We start from the raw sequence: 20292 nt of genomic DNA on the forward strand, positions 1-20292 counted from the left end.
TGCCAAGTTTTCTTGTGTTCAATAATGTGTTTGTTTGTTGTTGCTTTTGATTTCTTAACCTCAAATGAAGTATTATTCATCTTTTTCAAGATTGGAAGTTACATGTATAAAACTTTGTTTGTTTATCTTTTAAAGTTTCAAAGTAATTAGTTCACAAACTTCATTTGAATTCCAAGTGTAAAGATGGATGTTTATAAACATATAATTTTTGCATAAGATTTGGAAACTGGGAGAAATTTTATCTACAATATTGGTGAGTGTTGGAGTTTCCCATTGTCCAGAACGCGATGGTCTGTAATCACAATATGGGAAACCATACACTTTCTACTAGCTACAGCCTCCTAGAAAACCGCATTGCAAATCGTAGATGCTTAGTCGACCTTTGCTTTATATTTTCACTTGATGTCTTGTGACACTTTAATTCTTGAATATTGTATCAAGCGTTAATTAACCATATTTGTTAGATGCTTATAATGTAACCGATATAAATTTTTATCCGTTTAAGTAATTTACACAACCTTAGAAAAACCATGCCGACTATGTATTGATTTGAAGAAAATGTCACACCGTTCAAAAAAAAAAATTTGAAGAAAATGTCTGGTCTTCAAAAAACTAAAGGGAAATTGCACTCTATGGCTAAAAAAAAACCAATAATTCATTGGCTGACTAATAAACCTAAATAGTTAGTATATAATGTATATTTTATATAATAATATATTTCTACCTTTGTCTACATCTAAAACAACCGGTTGAGGCAATAGTTTATAGTAAATAATTAATCATTTCAAAACTACATCGTGAACAACTAATATTCACACATAACTCTAATGTTAATTTTTAATAGTAAATTATATGGAAGGTAAATGGAGTTCTTCTCAGATGTTTTGGAAGAAACCATTTTTATCCACAGCGAAGTTTCTTGGTGAAGAAAAGAACTTCCAGGAACTCATGCGGAAAGTGAAGAAAAAAAATTATGAGATTTTTAAATCAGGCGATGGAGTCAAAACGAATATGAGATTGCAGAATCACAGTTAATGAAGACAAAGAAAGAGATACTTATATACATATTTGTGTACATATGTATGGGTTACCATACTATTTAAGATATAGTCTGTTTTGTTCACATATTTCTATACTATATGAAATAGAACAGTCTGTCGTGCTCTTTAAATTCAACAGTTCTCATATTTGTAATGAAAAATTAGGAATACCAAAAAATATAGGAATACCACTTTCCTCTCCTCTTTAAGCTTGCTATCCATAGCCTTCTCGCTTGTTCTAATTGTTGCAATGTAATATTTGTTTATTTCTATTTCATTTGATGAGCATAGAATAGAAATGCTATTATACAATATATGAGTATGAATTATGTTTTGTTGTTGTGTCATTTTATATTTTATATTTTATATTTTAAAAGTAGATTATCACAATGAATGGTCTATATTGTATAGTATAATATTACATAATATAGTTTAAGATTACACAATATTATGTATATAATTTTGATATTTGGGTTTAGGGTTTATATTTGGATTGAGGGTTTAGTGATTAGGATTTAGGGTTTAGTATTTGGAAGATGGGGGTTGAGGTTTTGGTCAACATTAACTTCTTTCATGCAAGCATAAACATTTTATAACTTCTCCAACATGTACTATACTATTTATTTTGTTCCATTCTATTTAGGTTTATGGTTGATATTTGAGTTTATGGTTCATATTTAGGTTTAGAGTTTAGTGATTATGGTTTATGGTTTAGCATTTAGAGGTTGGAGGTGGGTTTAGGATAAATTTATTATTTAGGAGTTGAGATGGAGTTGGTGTCTTATACTATTAGGGATTATGGATATGGTTATAGTCTTATACCACTTTGGCCATATGAAATAGAACGCTCTGTACCTATTTATGTGGTCACTAAACGTGCGACATAGATAGCTTCTTCTTCTTTTATGTATAAATATGTTTGTGGCAAATAAGTGTGTGACGTGAGTTTTATTACAGTGCATAGTATGCCATAAATAAGTGTGTAAGTTGGTGGCATTACGTGATATGATAGTAATAATGGTGTTTTTCTCTCATCCATATATTTTAACAACTACATCATTCACCTTTTTTTTTCTACCCGCTACTTATAAAAGATGGGGGTATAACCGACTAAAATAGAAACTAATTGTTAGTGAGTTAGTTATGTCAAAATCATTGACATATACATAATTTCCCTTCAAAAATTGGTTATACAACAAATTAACCCAAAACTAAATCCAACAGTTTTTTCATGCAAGATGGAGGGAGACAATTTAATAATATTTCTTGTTTCCATAAAAAAAAAGTTTCCAAAATTTTATAATGAACAAGATGAATGATGTTTCTATCATATATATTATATTATGTTTATTGTAAAAATTATGATCTTTTACAATATATATCTTTATATTTTATTGTAAGATTACCCTTAAATTAAATGAAACAAAATTTCTCAGGTCTTTCTATACTTTTTAATTCAATTTAAATAAATAAAAATATATATTAAATATTAATAATATGTTTAATCACTCATTTAGAATGTAGATATGGTTATGTATATGTAAACTGTAAAGAGCTGAAGCAATTAGGAAACAAACGTATCAATCGAAATTGTTTAAAAGTTTGTTAATATATGTTATTTTTACTGTACCAAATTAACTAATTCAGCCAATTTTAATAGTTATAATATTTAATCATTAATTTTTGAATAGATTCAAAAAAAAAAAGATATGACAAAATTTCACAACAAAACAAAGGTAAAAGATAAACAATATTGTTATTTATATGAAGCTTACAAAAATATATGGAGTTGTAAATAAGGTTATTTTATGTGTTCATAAATAATAAAATAATACTCATTTATTTACTTTTGAAATAGAGATAAAAAGAAAATGAACACAAAAAATAATCAGCAAAACAAGTAATGAGATGTGGTGATTGTAATGCTTTTAGTATGGCTTGTCGAAATTACTAAAAATATCGACTGGCCAAACATCTATTATTACAATATGTTGTAAACAAGGTAGAATGAAATTATCCAAGATCGAAGAGCCTGCAATGCATCTTGATAATCCTCTCGGAATAATCTGGGATTGTGTTGTTCCTCATTAGAAAAGAAGGCGCACATTCCTTGCAAGGTCGATCATCTATACATCCGACAAACTCATCATTAGAATCGGAAACAATAGCTCTTCTCATGGCTATTCAACAAATGAACTGTTCACATTTCATAAAGTGTCTTTCCTCGGTTTGATCAACTAAATCTTCTAAGAGCAGCTAAAAATCTAATGGCATCTTGTAGCTCTGAAGCAATACAATTAGAAAGGATAATTCTTAAGCTAAGTTTGTCAAATCGGTAATACTTTTTTCAGTATTGATGCAAGATCAGAAACTAACCGTGAAAAAACCACCCAAATCCCGACCATAAGGCAAGCTTCGAGGACATGGTCTGAAACAAAAGACTTGCGAGAAAGCTTCAACGGTCAATGGAGGTTCTCCTTCTCAACCGGACTATTCTCTCAGCCTAGACAAACTCACAGGACAGTTCGGCCAGCTCAGCATCAACAAGAAGACATCCGGTTCAGAAGAAGATTCACTTGAAGATCTCGGACCAAAGGAAATATTTGAAGAACTCGGTCCATTTCCAATTTTATGAAGATCAAAATGGTCCCGCTAAAAGCATCAAAGAATGGCCCATACTTCCATCAACCCACTGCCTCACTTTGTTTGTTATGGAGCTTCTCAAGCCTTAGCCCACACCAACCATTTCACCTAAGCAACATGAGATTAAAAAAAACAAGCTATCAAGGAGTCTAGGTGCATAATTGGCAACTTCAGTCAAACCAATTCGTTGCCGATTAGCCAAATAAGGTAAACTTTAATTTCTCATTTCAAGGATTATTTGACTAACTATTCTTGTTTCCTTTTTATTCTTTCATTTACGATTTGAATAATTTAAAGCACATTGTTAGCCTTTGTTCAGGTCATTGAATCGAGTCTATGTATTAATTTGCTTCGAGTCCCCTAGACCTTTTTTAAGCATTTGTGTATTCTTTACAACTATCAATAAACAAAACCAAGATTTTGCCAAAGCGTATCCTTTTCGTTCCAAGTCTTTGTGTGTGTGTGAAGTAGCAAAAAGCGACCGACTAATCAAGGTTCTGTGCAAGAGTCTTATACCATCATTCGTTCCATCCATCGACTCCATCATCCACTCATTGTTCTAGGAGAGGAGAGTTGCACAACAAATCAGCCAGAAACCATCCGTCTACTTGATTCCCATCGAATCAGAAGAAGAGTGTTGAACAACCAATCTTCTGGTTGCCATCGTCCATATATATATCCATCATTCATCGTTCGACCATCACTTAGCCGATCGATCAATTCTAGCGACCATCAACATGGTTCCTATCCGATCGATGAACATCAAGTATGTTTATAGACCTTTTCTACCGTACGTAGATATGTTAGCTAAAGAAGCAAGAAGAAGAGACCAAAACTATGTAATATCTTCAAGTTACTGATATTGGGTTGACAAAAAAAAAAAAAAAAAAGACTGAAATTGTTCTCCTTTGTCAACGAGTGGGGGCACACCCAAAAAAAAAGACTAAAATTATTCATCATCAATTCATTCTCGCCTCATCTATTTTCCGATTCCGACACCGTACTTCTTCTTCTTCCCCATCCGTTTCTGATCAGGTCTCATCTGTCTCTTCTTTTCTGATTGTGAATTCCACTTTATAATCTCGAAATTTATATTCCTAATTTCGGTTATGCTTCTTCGATCACACGAGTCTATTGAGATCGGTGTGAATTCTTGCTTTTTCAATTTCTTTTTTTTAGCCCGTGTTGACATGTGTTTCAGAAATGCACAACGTATCAGGATTCATTATTGATTTCTTTTAATCATCATTGTGTGTTGGTTTGATTCTGCAGATTGTATCTAATCTATTTGGAAGAATGAGTGAGGTGTTTAACGGATACGAGCGCCAATATTGCGACCTCTCTGCCAATCTTTCCAAGAAATGTTCCTCTGCGCTTTCCCTTGACGGAGGTAAAACAATATAGGATACTTAGGTTTCTGTGTTTGATACCTTACTGATTGATTTGCAGAACAAAAGAAGCAGAAGCTTTCCGAAATCAAATCTGGCCTTGAAATTGCAGAGGCATTGGTATGTCATTAGGCATGTAATTGTCCTTCTTACCTTTTGAAGTTTTGTACCCTTTTTCTTTATTAACCAGATTAGGAAAATGGATCTCGAGGCGAGGAGCCTCCCACCCGGTGTTAAGTCCAGCCTCCTTGTCAAATTAAGAGAGTTCAAGTCTGATCTTAACAACTTCAAAACACAAGTGAAGAGAATCACATCTGCAAACTTGAACGCTGCTGCTCGGGACGAGTTGCTTGAAGCTGGCATGGCTGACACAAAAACGGTATCTAAAAGGACTCACTCGCTAGCATTTTGTTCAATCTTCTAGTAAAACATGTTTTGATTGATACGCCATTTGAGGTTCAGGCTTCAGCTGATCAAAGAGCAAGGCTGATGATGTCAACAGAACGTTTGGGTCGAACCACAGACAGGCTCAAGGACAGTCGTAGAACAATGATGGAGACTGAAGAGATTGGCGTTTCAATCCTCCAAGACTTGCACGGTCAGAGGCAATCTCTCCTACGTGCTGGAGACACGGTACTTGCTCTCTACTTTATATACTACATGATTGGTGCTCTTTAAACCAATAGTTTCAACTCTGATGATACATACATACAGCTTAGTGGAGTAGACGAGAATGTTGGAAAGAGCAAGAAGATCTTGACAGGCATGACGAGGAGGATGAACAGGAACAAATGGACCATTGGAGCCATTATCGCCGCTTTGGTCGTCGCCATTATCATCATCTTGTACTTCAAACTCACCAAGTAAGCCTCTGTAACTGAACCAAAACTCTTCGTTTGTGAATCTTTGATTTTTCCTTCTCTATTTTTTGATGTCTGTGTGAAAAGTTGTCTTTGCCACCTTTTGTATTACTGCCTCGAGAAAAGTAAGGCCTCAGATTGTTTGGTTGAGTTTGCAAATGCATTTATTATATTTAGTTTAGTTTTTGCTAAATGATGCTAAATTACGATTTGCAGAGGTATAAATCACATTTAAATAATCAGAGGCTTAAATCTCGAACCCTTGATGTAATTCTCACTTTCTATTATTTGCATTTCGAACTGGCTCAGCGACTAGAACATCTAATAGTTAATCAAATCGACAGAAGAAGCCATTTGATAAATCTTTTGTTCATGTGGTAAGATTGAGAAACTGTACATAATTGAATATTGACATTAATACAATTCTGGCTTAGTAGATAACTTATGTAATTTTCTCTCATTCTTGAACCTGCTGTAGTCAGCGAGCAAGCTCCCATTAACCTTATGCTTCACATTCTCCACCAAACTGGTCAAAACCTGTAAATTTGTATTCAAATCAGATCATGTGTCTTTATAACACACAGTCAAATAAGAGTATTATACAAAAATGTGTTTACCGCAGTGGCTCCTAACATCTTCGGGTACCAATTCAAGAACCGGAGGAAGAACAAAGCTTATGTTCATTTCTATCTGATCTCTGAGCTTTGTATTCTTTCCTATTCGGTCTGGGTACAATGCTCCTTTTACTCCCAAGCTGAAATCAGATGGCTCCATCACTCGGTAAAAGCCCTTTCAAGTTCCCATCTCGTCTGTCTGAAACGAAAGCAATGCAAAAATATATCAATATTATTAAAAGAAGATCATTTCTAACTTTTACTATATAACATTTTACCAAAAAAAAATCTAACTTTTACCCTTTATGAAAAACTAATACCATAAGACCATTTTGCCATTAATAAATGTTTAATTATATATAAAATAGTAATGGCAGCTGTAATAGTAAAAGTTAACCTCAAGAAAAATCGGCCTTATTGGTTTATTTTAACCTAATTACTCGGCCGGTACGATTTCTTTCAATTTACACAAGCATAAAGAATTACATTCATATCTATTTTATTAAATGAAACACATACAGTACAAATCATTTATAAACAACATACAACAACACAAAATCATTAAAATAGTTACTTCAAGGACTTGCATTTGAAACGGTTAAGCTACTTACAACAATTTCATCAATTACATAAATAAAAATGGGTTTATTCTAGTTAAATTTTAATTCCAAAACTTACAAATGTAACCTTAAATAATCATTACAAAACCCATAAATTGAAATGCATAACATAAATTAAAATGCATTTACCTTATATGAAAAATCAAATAATCTATTTAATTTCATGTACTATTAAAAAATACATTAGAAGTTTAATTGATTTTAAAAAAAATATTATTATATTTTTCTTGGTTCTTATTGGGTCAACCATTGTCAATTCATGGGTTAATGGCGGGGCTTTAGGTTTTTATCGGATTTTTAACTAATGAGTTTTTCACTAAATCGAACTGGATTATATATGGTCACCGGGTTTACCGGTTTGACCGCCAATCCAGATCGGATTTAAAAAAAATAATTATATCTTAATTCATCTATATACCACATATGCACCCCCTCTAAAAGGATTTATATAATATGTAAAAATAATAGTGATTATTTACATGCCCTACTAGTCTTCAACATTTGGTTTCAGTTCGGATATTCCGGTTTTTGTGTGTTTGGTTTTAGAAACTTAAGAACTGTTCAGGTATTTGCAAGGTTTGGTTCTGTTTTAGTTGGGCTATTTTGGTTTATGGTTCAGCTCAGATAGAAGGGTTGGGAACCAACTAATATCCAAAAAAATCGTGTCCAATTCGGTTCTGGTTCGATTATGGTTTCTTGGGTAATTTTGGATTTATAGGAAATGGTGAAATGCTAAGATACTCTTAATGAAACAAAATTTATTTTGTCATACTCTTACTAATTCTTACATAGTCCTCATTTAATTCATACTCCTAAGAAACGTGGTCAATGTCAAAATTACCTCTTTTGACTAAACCAATCAAAATCATTCTCTCTCCTACTCTATCTTTTTCCTTTCTCTCACTATTGTAGATCTTCAACCCAAATTTGTTCAAGCTCCATTCAATTTGGCATTTATCTTCTTCATTAATTCATTCGTGAAGAATTAGAAACTTCAAATTCGTGTTCACAATTAACTAATTGAGCATTGAGAACAATGAGTCTCGATCTATTTGGATAATCAAAAACACTGATATAATCATAAAAGAAAATGTATCAGATTAGTATTTTTATTTTCAAAAAAAATAAAAAAACGTTGTAAAACCTGGTATGAACAAAATGGTATAACTATGTATAATTATGTATAACTATAACCGTACAACTTGTATAACTTGGTAAAACTATAACAACTAAGTAAAACTGTGTAACTAGGTAAATTTGTACTAACTAAACTGTATAACTTGATATAACTATATTGGTAAAAATGTAGAACTTGGTAAAAATTTATGGTTAAACCGTGCAACTTCATCTAACTTGATTGTTAATCATTTTGATTTTTACATGAGACAACAAGTTCTTTCACAAACATACACTTTGATTATGAAAAATACTATTATAAAGCCGGAGATGGTTATGAATTGATTTCAAACGAAGGTAGCTTGTATGCTAGTGGATAGGATATGCAGAAAGATTACCATAAATCCATGTACAAAGAAGTTGAATTTGAGTTATATTTCATTGGTAGTAAAACCTATGAGCCAATTGAAGAAGCATAACAACATCTTAAGGTGACTAATTCAGTGGAAGATGGTGTTACTCTAGATAGAGACAATGTAGGTATTGATTTGGATAACATGGAGAGCATGTGAAAGATTGAGTTGATTAAGCATCACATCATAACTGTTTTGAAATTATTATTTTGAACTGCGAGCTCTGAATATTAAGAATTCTGATTTATTTTGATTAAAGTATACATAAAAGTGCATAATTGCTCTTGAAAAAGTTTAAATTCGGGAACCAGAAGGAAATGCACACCACGATTAGTTGCATCTATTATTCAAGATGATTCTTCAAGACAATAGAAAAACTAAATAAAACTTAGTAAAACAGATAAAATACAAAAAAAATTGAAGATACAAAATTCTAAACTTGTTTGGTTGTTTACAAGTATTATGCTTATTATTTGTTAGTATTTTCTGATTTAATTTCAAAAAAATTATAGTCAAAATTTTCATGACATAGTTGTGTACTATTTATAATAGAGGAAATAGCTTGTTCTTTTGTGCTTTTTTTTCTTAGTACTGACCTTGTGACATTACAAAACTTATATATGCCACAAAATTAATTATATTACAACATGATTTGATTGAAAATGATTGTAAGAAACTAAATATAAGTGGTATAACTATAATATAAATCTTTTGAGTACAGTAAAACTAAAAAAAAAATACCAAAAATAGAAAAGTAAAACTTTGAAGCTTTTTGTAAAACTACAAACTTGGTAAAACTTCGACCCCAAAAATGCTGTAGAAATTTTTCCCGCTCAAATTTCAGAATTTTTCCTCCCAATTTTTTCTTTTTTCTAGACCCCCAAAACAAAGTTGGTAACTATAATTGTTTTAATTTTTAGGGTTTTCTCATTTCTACTATCTTTTCAATCCTCTCAACCCATTTTCTCTCATCCCATTTCTCCTTTTTCATCTTTCTTCACTTATTATGCAATTTTCACTTTTTTTTCAGAAAATAAAGGTCAATCAAGAGTCAAAACTCTGAAGCTACATATTAAGTGTTGATGCAGCGGCGAGGGTATCATCGAGAAGTTCTCTAAATCTGTTCCAAATCCTTATTTCCAATATTATTGATGTCTCTCTGTGGTTTCTCAAACGACCATGCGGATTAAGGACCCAATAATGGAAGAAAAATATTGATAGTTGTATGTTGTCTTATTCATACTGTCATGGTACTTCTGAGATTTTGGTTGTACGGTTAATCATAACTGCTATCAAATTAGTTCAGTGACGAGGTTTTTAAAGTTTTCGAAATTTTACAAATGAAAAACAAAAATTCTGACAAAGTTTACCGAATTGTACAAACAGAGAAATAGGAAGTTATACAAAGTTTGACGTACGAAAATGGAAAACTTTGGCAATTTTTTACCTAATTACACAAACATGAAAAAAAAAGTAATACTAAATTTTATGAAGTTTGACAAACAAAAATGAGATACTTATCCAAAGTTATCCTAAGTTACACCAAGTTATACGAACATAAATAACAAACCAAGTAACATAAACACAAACAACAAAGTTAGTGTGTTAAAATAAGAAGTACTACTTCTTAAGGCAACTATGAAGATTGAGAAACCCTATAGTGCGAGGAAAATAATGATAGTTCTTTGTTGTATTATTTCTAGTAGTTATAAGAATTTGGATGTATAACTAATCAAAATTTGTATCACCTTAATGGAATGTAAAGTTTTTTCCAAGTTTAACCAAATTTATATAAACGCTAAAACAAAGTAATAATAAGTTTGACAAACAGAAATATGAAATTTGACAAACTTTTACCGAGTTAAACAAACACAAAACAAAGTAATCTCAAGATGTACAAAGTGACAAACAAAAATGAAAAACTCGCAAAGTTTTACCGATTTACACAAATATAAAAACAAAATTTTGACCGAGTTACCAAGTTGCAAAAACTTGTATTGGTTGACAATGATTTGTCTTTTTTCTTTGCCACTTACATTAGTTGCCAATGGTTGATTTGTTCTTCATTGCTTCTTTCTCGCTTTTCTCATCTCCACGATATTTTTTTCATATTACTTCTACTTTCCTTCTCTCCTGCACCCTTATCCACACTCTTTTTTTTTCTCTCCACTACCTAAACCACCACCCTTCTCACTTTGTTTGTATATTGATAGTTGTATGTTGTCTTATTCATACTGTCATGGTACTTCTGAGATTTTGGTTGTACGGTTAATCATAACTGCTATCAAATTGGTTCAGTGACGAGGTTTTTAAAGTTTTCGAAATTTTACAAATGAAAAACAAAAATTCTGACAAAGTTTACCGAATTGTACAAACAGAGAAATAGGAAGTTATACAAAGTTTGACGTACGAAAATGGAAAACTTTGGCAATTTTTTACCTAATTACACAAACATGAAAAAAAAAGTAATACTAAATTTTATGAAGTTTGACAAACAAAAATGAGATACTTATCCAAAGTTATCCTAAGTTACACCAAGTTCTACGAAGATAAATAACAAACCAAGTAACATAAACACAAACAACAAAGTTAGTGTGTTAAAATAAGAAGTTCTACTTCTTACGGCAACTATGAAGATTGAGAAACCCTATAGTGCGAGGAAAATAATGATAGTTCTTTGTTGTATTATTTCTAGTAGTTATAAGAATTTGGATGTATAACTAATCAAAATTTGTATCACCTTAATGGAATGTAAAGTTTTTTCCAAGTTTAACCAAATTTATATAAACGCTAAAACAAAGTAATAATAAGTTTGACAAACAGAAATATGAAATTTGACAAACTTTTACCGAGTTAAACAAACACAAAACAAAGTAATCTCAAGATGTACAAAGTGACAAACAAAAATGGAAAACTCGCAAAGTTTTACCGATTTACACAAATATAAAAACAAAATTTTGACCGAGTTACCAAGTTGCAATAACTTGTATTGGTTGACAATGATTTGTTTTTTTTCTTTGCCACTTATATTAGTTGCCAATGCACTACAAGAAAACAGCAAGGATTCTGAGGGAAAAAAGCGTCGGAATTTCGTCGGAATATCGTTATTCCGACGACATACCAACGAAACAAGTCGTCGGAAATAATTCCTCGGAATTTCTTCTTTCCTCGGAAATCCCTCGGAATTTCCCGACGGAATTCCGAGGAAACAAACTACCGAGGAAATTCTGAGGATCACTAGTTTGTCAGAAATGTCCTCGGAATATACCGAGGGAGAACTTCGTCGGGATATTTCCTCGGACGTTCATCGATCGATGCGTTTTTGGACATAAATACATCGATCGATAGGAATATACCGACGGACATATTCCTCGGAATATTCCGAGGAAAATGTCCCTCGGTATATACCGAGGGAACAGTTCCTCGGTATATTCCGAGGAACAGTTCCCTCGGTATATTCCGAACGTTTTTTTGTAAACAGATCGATCGATGGATTTATGTCCAAAAACGCATCGATCGATCGAGTAAAAAATATAATTAATTTCCTCGGAATGTAAAAAATATTAATTTTTTTAAAAAAATAAAATTTCTGAAATTTAAATTCGAAAATATGAAATTAAAATTGAAATCATATTAATTAATATTCAAAGTTTCACAAATAAAAATAAAACATTCCGAGTTTTTGGAAAAAAAAAAACTACGGGTCTGGCACGTCCGGGAACACCTCGTTCGGGTACATCCTCTGCATCATCTCCATCATTTGCTGTTTCAGCCTCCTCTGTGCCTCATAGCCCGCCTGTTGAGCCGCCATCTGGGTCTCCAACAAAGATATACGATCATCTTTGTCCTTCAACTGAGCCGTAAGTACTTCTGGATCAACAAAGGGCGGTGGTGCAGAAGAAGGAGGAACTGACCGGGTGCGACGACCCAAACCGACCAAACGTCCCTTCTTCTTTGGAACCGACTGAATAGAAAATAGCCAAATTTACGAATTTAAACCAAGAAATAAATGAATTGAACTTTTAAAATAAAAGAACTTACGGATTCAACGATTTCGTTGATTCGAAACCGGGACAAGTTGGTCGAAGCCGTCGAAGCGTCATCCTCGGTTTGAAGCTGAGACACTTCGTCTACCACCTGAGTTTGGACCAGGTCGACCACGTCCCTCACAAGACCGTCATCAATCTGGCCGGTCTTCTTGTTGGTATACGCCCTCCTCATTAGGGCGAGATCATCAACCGGCTCGCCATCATTTTCTTCCGCCTTGAAAAAAAACATAAATTAAAGAAACATTAGAAATTAGAAGAAATGCACAATAAATTAAAATTCTGAAACTCAAATAATTGAAGAAAAAGCGGTTGAACTTACCATGCGATCTCCCAGAGTGGCAATAGATTGAGCACCCAAGTTATGCTTGTAGATGCCCTTCCCTTTACGGTCGCTCCTGCGGTTGGTGGAGTTGGTGGAAGAAGTTTCTTTCGTCTCTTCCTTATCCCAATGCGCACACAACTCCTTCCAGACCGTGTCGTTCATCGACTTTGGGACCTTTTAATAAAAAAAAAGAAAATAGTTTAATAAATTAAAAAATAGTTTAATAAATTAAAAAATTGTTTAATAAATTAAATCAAACCTTGTTGATTTCCACTTCTTCTTCCACTCGTGGATCTGCTTCCCATAGTTGTCCATAACTTTATGGACGAAGTGGTGATAGATAAAGAGCGTCTCATCGGAATTCCAGTTGAACTCTTGCTGAAAAAAAAACACAATTAGTAGAAAATTTATATTAAAGATTAAAAATATAAGTAAAAAATTAGAATACTTACCGCAAACTGACGAAACCACAGAACCTGCTTGTCGGTAGGGAAGTGAGTGAAAGTCGGATGTCCACTGTCGAGGGCCGAGTACATCATACGGTTGATCCATGCGCTGATCCCGTTCCCGGATCGGTTGAACCTAATAAAAAGAATAAACGGTTAATAATGAATCCAAATTTAAAGAAAAAAAAATGTTTAATTACCATGTTTGACCCCGTCCATGTGGATACGGAGTGAGATACGGAAGATGGTCACGACCGGGCTGTTGAACCAACTCCGCAACACGCATCACTCCCGGAGGACCCGGAGGAACAGGAGCGGATGCAGCAGCGGGAGCGAGAGGAGCAGGAGCGGGTGCAGCAGAGGGAGATGTATGGTTGGAGCTGTGGGGCGAAGGGGAATCCTGAAAATGGCTGGAATCCCGAGACTGGCTCCCCGTACCACCACGACCACGACGCTGTCGAGGCCGGGTCTGATCATCATGAGACCTGTAAATTAAAAAAAATATATTTAATAAATAGAGAAATATATAAATTAATTTTTTTTTAAAAAAAATCCCAAATAATTTAATCACAAAAAAAGATTTATATATATTAAAAATATTTAATAAATATATAAAAATAGTTCTAATAAACAAAAAATAGTTTTAATAAATAAAAATAGTTTAATAATTACAAAAAATAGTTTTAATAATATATATATATATTAAAAATATTTTTAAATCCCAAATAATAGTTTTTAATCACAAAAAAAGTTTTATAGATATTTAAAATGTTTTGTAAAATCCAAAAAATCGAATTTATATACAAATTTATTTTTGTAAAATCCAAAAAAAACGAATTTATATAGAAAAATCGATTTGTAAAATACAAAAATCGATTTTATATACAAAAATCGATTTTATAAATACAAAAAAAATAAAAAAAATTCTAAAAAAAATCTAAATCAATTCAACAAAACAAATTATTCAACCAAATCATAATTCTAAACCTATTATACAACTAAATCACAATCCTAACCAATCACCCTAACAAAAATCTATCAAAACTACACAAAAACCTAACAAATAGAACCTAAGAGAGTGGGATAGGGTCCTTACATGATTTGTGTAAGAGAAGGGGGAGATCGCTGGAGATATCGTCGGATTTCAGGGGGAAATCGCCGGAGAGAAGAGAGGAGTCGCGCAGAGGAAGAAGAGAGAAATGGGGAAGAAGAAGGGGCTCGTGGTTATAAAACCTAGGGTCCGACGGACATTATCCGTCGGAATTCTAATTTCAATTTTCGCGAAATATTTGCCCGGTAAAATGAAAATATTCCGAGGAAATTCCGACGGATAGTAAAATATCCGTCGGAATTTCCTCGGAATATTCCGAGGAAATACCGAGGAACTAGTGTTTGGGGTTTCAAAACATCAATTTTTTTTGCCGTATTTCATTTCTTATACAATTGTAATGCATACCATTGAGGATTCTTTGTATAGATGAGCATAAACCATGAAATAACAAATTTCAAAACTAATTGAAAGTATTCCCTTTACCGTTCATTAAAAGGTATAAGTGTTTCTCTTATGTTGTGGGATTTCGTTCATACAATCGGAAAAGTGTTAATTATATGGTAAGGAACAAATATTTGACTTCATAATGAACGTAAGACACTTAATAAGGGTTATATAGGTGTTATTCAAACCGCAAAACGTTGTTTTCGGTTTTAAAACCCTATTTCCTCGGAATTTCCTCGGATTATTCCGAGGGAACTCCGAGGAAACCCTCTTCTTCCTCGGAATTTCCTCGGAATGTTCCGAGAAAATTCCGAGGAACTAGTGTTTGGGGTTTCAATACGTCAATTTTTTTTATAAACGGATCGATCGATGTATATATATCCAAAAACGCATCGATCGATCACTAAGATGGACCGGACCGTAAGAATGTGATCGATCGATGAGATTATCCCATCGATCGATCGATCGAGAATCTCAAGTGTTCCTCGGAATGTCCTTGGAAAATCTTGTAAGTTTTTTTATAAACGGATCGATCGATGGATATATGTCCAAAAACGCATCGATCGATCACTAAGATGGACCAAAGCGTAAGAATGTGATCGATCGATGAGATTATCCCATCGATCGATCGAGAATCTCAAATGTTCCTCGGAATGTCCTCGGAAAATCTTGTAAGTTTTTTTTATAAACGGATCGATCGATGGATATATGTCCAAAAACGGATCGATCGATCACTAAGATGGACCAAAGCGTAAGAATGTGATCGATCGATGAGATTATCCCATCGATCGATCGAGAATCTCAAATGTTCCTGGGAATGTCCTCGGAAAATCTTGTAAGTTTTTTTATAAACGGATCGATCGATGGATATATGTCCAAAAACTGATTGATCGATCACTAAGATGGACCAAAGCGTAAGAATGTGATCGATCGATCCGTATTTGTTCAAAAACGCATCGATCGATGCGTGTGCGGGAAACAGAATTATAAGGCAAAACCCGACCTTTTTTGGATCTAAACCTCAGAACTCTCATCCCCTCCGATTTCCCCTATAATTCGCCCCCCCCCCCCTTTCTCTCTCTATAATCATCCGATTTGAACAATTTTGGGCTATATTCCCCTTGATTTTTCGAGCTCTACCTGATTCCTACACTCGTTTTCACCCTAAGACAGGTATACTCCACGAATCTCCACATTCTGAAATCGTGTTCTTGAGCAATTTTTTGGGTTTTGTGAATTTCTTATTTCCGTGTTGATTCCTTGATCAAATATGCATGAAACAGATGTTTAAACATGGAATAGAACACAATTGTCTGTGATCAACGAGTTTGGAACAGGATTTGAGATGATTTAGGGATTGAGAATTTTTTTCAATTTGGTTTTTTTTTATCACAACTCGATTTCGCCTTTCATTTTCATGTTGCTTTGAGTTCTTAATTGATTATAACCATGTTGAGAGCAATGATTCTATTTTGTAGAGAATGAAGCGCATGAAAACATCAGCAAAGAAGAACACACAAGAAGAGGGTTCGTCTCAGCGAGAGAGCAAAGGCCAAAGAAGTGGGATAAGTCTGATACCACCCACTACAACAACATGAAGAAGGTAGCCGTTCCGGCTACACAACTAGCATGTCCTGAGACGATGACAATATTGGGAATCAAAGCAGACATTGAAGGGCTGTTCCAAAACATGGGTCTAGGCCAACTATGCAACCTCAACGAACCCACTTATCCGGAGTTGGTACGCCAGTTCATAGCATCCGCATACGTCAGCCGTCCCGATGATAGCCATCAGGAAGGTTTTCTGGCATTCGTAGTGCAGAAAGTATACTATGAGGTATCTTTCACAAACCTCTGCGGACTATTTGGATTGAGTGCAGGGGAGAGGACATCTGGTCTTTATTGGACTTCAGAGCTGTTGAACTTCTGGGAAACGATTGGCACAGGGGTTTATAGATCTTCTCAGGCAAAGAAGTCACTTATCCGGAGCCCAGTACTGAGATATGCCACACGCCTCATTGGCTCATTGCTATACGGGACAACCACAGCCGCATCAGTCACGCAATGGGAGTTGTGCCTCCTGTACCAAGGTGTGAGGCATTTGCTACCGGCATTTGGAAACTCTACATTCCCACCTGCTACTGCCTTCAACATGGGAGCGGTGCTGGCCGCAAACTTAGCAGGATACAAGGGGAAAGTAACCAAATACAAGAGCAATGCATGTGGATTTGGTGCAGTGATTACTCGGATCCTTAGACATGTGGGTGTAGACTGCGAGAACCAGCAGGTAGCACTGGACAGATCGAACAACATTGCTTGGAACTACCTGGATGTCATTTCTCTTGTAAGTAAGGAGTTCATAGCTGGTCCCCACTCGAGGATCGATCGGGATGGTCCTTACGTCTACGTATTCCAGGACCGAGCGAAGAAAACACTCTACTGCCACCTGCCTCAGATCGGCCTGACTGCTCTACTTTCAGAGGCTGCAGTTGAGTTCCTACCCCCTACTACCGCACTAGTAGACAAGCCATCCTTCTTCACGCCAAAATATCAGACCAAAGGCAAGGCCGTGGTTGATGAAGAAGGAGAAGATGAGGCTGCACAAGCCATTCCAGATGATTCACAACCCCATCAGCTACTCCCATCAGACTCCAGCCAGTACAAGCTGCAAGAGCTTCCACCGAACGCCACTTCGCGCCAGCAACAACATTGGAGAGATCAGAGCATAAAGACAAACAACGACATGCTACACAAGATCTGGGCTGCCATTTCACGTATCAGGCCGTGTCGTTGCCAAAAGGATGATGTAGTTCATCGGGACAACTCTCCATCCAGCTCTGGTTCGGGTTCGAGTGGTACACACAGGGTAAGAAAGAGGTCCAAGAGACCCAACGATGCAGGAACATCTGGAGCAGGAGACGAGGAGTAGGAGCTATCACCAGCCAGTATTGCCATTTGATTTCCGACCGCGCTATTTTATTTTCTTTTCTATTCTAACGTTTTATGGTCTTATTTTCTGTTAATTTTGAACTTAGTTTTTTTTTTCTTAATTATGAGTTCGTATTTCTTTTACATGGTTTCTTCGTTTTATTTGGTTGTGTTTTGAGTAGTTTTTAATTCGTATTCAGCTTTGCCTTGCTAGATAAACCAAATAACTAATATCCGAGGAAAGAGGTTATATCAAGTGTTCCTCAGAATTTCTCGGTATTTCTTAAAAAAAAAAAAAAAAAAATCAATGGTAGTCTGTTTCCGAGTCATCATCACCAGATGAATCTGAATCTGGATCTTGGTGAAACTCTCCAATCACTGGTTCATCCTCTACGTGAACGACGGCTTCCTCTCCAAAGTCGGTTAAATCGACAACAAGGCCAACTCCAGCTAAATCTTCTGCTGCACTTAAGTTGCCGGATGTGCTTGGTTGTAGTGGGTCTTCCAGCTCAGAACTTCCCTGAACTCGGCCTCTCGGGTTGAGTCTTGTAACAGTAACCCATGGATCATCTCTGTTCCTTACCCGGGGGTACTTGATATAACAAACCTGTAACATTTAGAAAAATTATAAATTAATACACATGATGATGAATCATTCTGAATAATTAACATTTAATTACCTGATCGGCCTGAGAAGCAAGAATGAAAGGATCATAATATTGCAGCTTTCGCCTCGAATTTACTGATGTAACACCAAATGCATCTGTTCTCACACCTCGATCTGGAGTGTTGTCGTGCCAATCACAATAGAAAACAGTACAGCGCAATCCAACCATGCCCAAATACTTGATTTCCAAAATCTCATGTATGTGTCCGTAGTATACATCATCTCCTGATGCAGAACAAACGCCAGCATCATAAGTCGTACTCGAACGTCTCCTCTTCTGAGTTGTGAATGCATATCCTCGAGTACAAAATCTCGGATATGACTTCACAACAAAGTTTGGTCCAACGACCATCTCACGTATCCAATCGTCAAATGTTTCACCTCTGGCCAAACCAGCAGACACCTATTAATAGCACATATATATATGTTATATCAATAAATGTGAATTAGTATAAATATGTGATAAAATATATTTTAATTTGTTTAAAGCACTCACATAAGTAAACATCCATCCAGTAAATTCTCTCTGCTTCATTTCTTCTAGTTCGTCCTCTGTGGCGTATCTATACTCGAACCGCTTTTCTGCCATGAAAATCCTGTATATGATGACAATAATGTAATTAATTAAGATTTAAATTTCAACTTGTTAAAATAAAAATTTGTAAGCTCATTTATTTACCTCTCATATTGTAGAACGTCTTCGCAGTTGGTGAGCAAATATGTTTGCAAATGACTGCGCTCCTGCTCAGTAAGTCGACGGTCCTTTGGTTTTCCGCTAAGTCGTCCAACGTCTGTGAAAATGTCTGGAACCGTAACATGATATGTTGCCCGTTCGCCTCTATCATCATGCCGAGCAGGTCTTCTGTTTTTGGTCTGAACTTCTGCTGGAAAGTAGTACTCGGCAAAGTTTGAAGTTTCTTCATTGATCATCTGTGCGACTATAGAACCTTCCACCCTACTTAAATTTTTCACCATCTTCTTCAAATGGAACATATACCGCTCATACAGATACATCCATCTATACTGCACAGGACCACCAAGTTCCAATTCTCTTCCAGGTGAATAACAAGATGCTCCATAACATCAAAAAATGAGGGAGGAAATATCTTCTCAAGGTTGCACTGAATCACGGCTATGTTAGTCTTCAAATTTTCAATACCTTCAAGAGTCACTGATCTCGTGCATAAATCGCGGAAAAAACCACTTATCCCTGCAATTGCTTCATGAACATTTCGTGGTAATAGTTCCTTGAAGGCGAACGGAAGGAGGCGCTGCATCATTACATGGCAATCGTGGCTTTTCAAGCCAGTAAACTTTCCTTCCTTTCTGTCGATACAGTTACGCAAATTTGATGCGTAACCGTCTGGAAATTCCACATCGTTTGAAATCCAATCAAAGAACGCATCTTTTCCCGCTGCATCAAGTCGGTATATGGGAAAAGGAGCCCTACCATTCTCATCAACATGAAGTTCTGAACGAGCACATATATCGACTAAATCCAGTCTTGACTTCAAATTATCCTTTGTTTTACCTTGAACATTAAGGATCGTGTTCATGAGATTGTCAAAAAAGTTCTTCTCAATATGCATGACATCTAAATTATGCCTTAGCAGATGATCCTCCCAGTATGGCAGATCCCAGAAAATACTTTTTTTGTGCCAGTTATGTAGTTCTCCAACAGCATCTACCGG

The 20292-nt window shown here is 35.0% G+C and overlaps 1 protein-coding gene across 3 annotated transcripts; it reads left to right on the forward strand.

Annotated features, from left to right (window-relative positions):
• The first annotated feature begins 4541 nt into the window (after window positions 1-4541).
• LOC106402531 (vesicle transport v-SNARE 11) lies at window positions 4542-6081 on the forward strand. Of its 3 annotated transcripts, none has more exons than XM_013843289.3 (6): window positions 4542-4718; window positions 4956-5073; window positions 5133-5191; window positions 5262-5450; window positions 5534-5704; window positions 5786-6081. In XM_013843289.3, exons 2-6 carry the CDS (start codon window positions 4980-4982, stop codon window positions 5936-5938), a joined length of 666 nt encoding a protein of 221 aa, XP_013698743.1. In that variant the 5' UTR covers window positions 4542-4718; window positions 4956-4979; the 3' UTR covers window positions 5939-6081. The 3 variants fall into 3 exon arrangements, with proteins under 3 accessions (XP_013698743.1, XP_013698742.1, XP_013698744.1); XM_013843288.3 differs by having other exon boundaries at window positions 4651-4826; XM_013843290.3 differs by lacking the exon at window positions 5133-5191 and having other exon boundaries at window positions 4703-4718.
• Window positions 6082-20292: the final 14211 nt, after the last annotated feature.

The sequence above is a fragment of the Brassica napus genome, chromosome C6 (assembly GCF_020379485.1).
Source record: "Brassica napus cultivar Da-Ae chromosome C6, Da-Ae, whole genome shotgun sequence".
In the NCBI taxonomy this organism is placed as follows: domain Eukaryota; kingdom Viridiplantae; phylum Streptophyta; class Magnoliopsida; order Brassicales; family Brassicaceae; genus Brassica; species Brassica napus.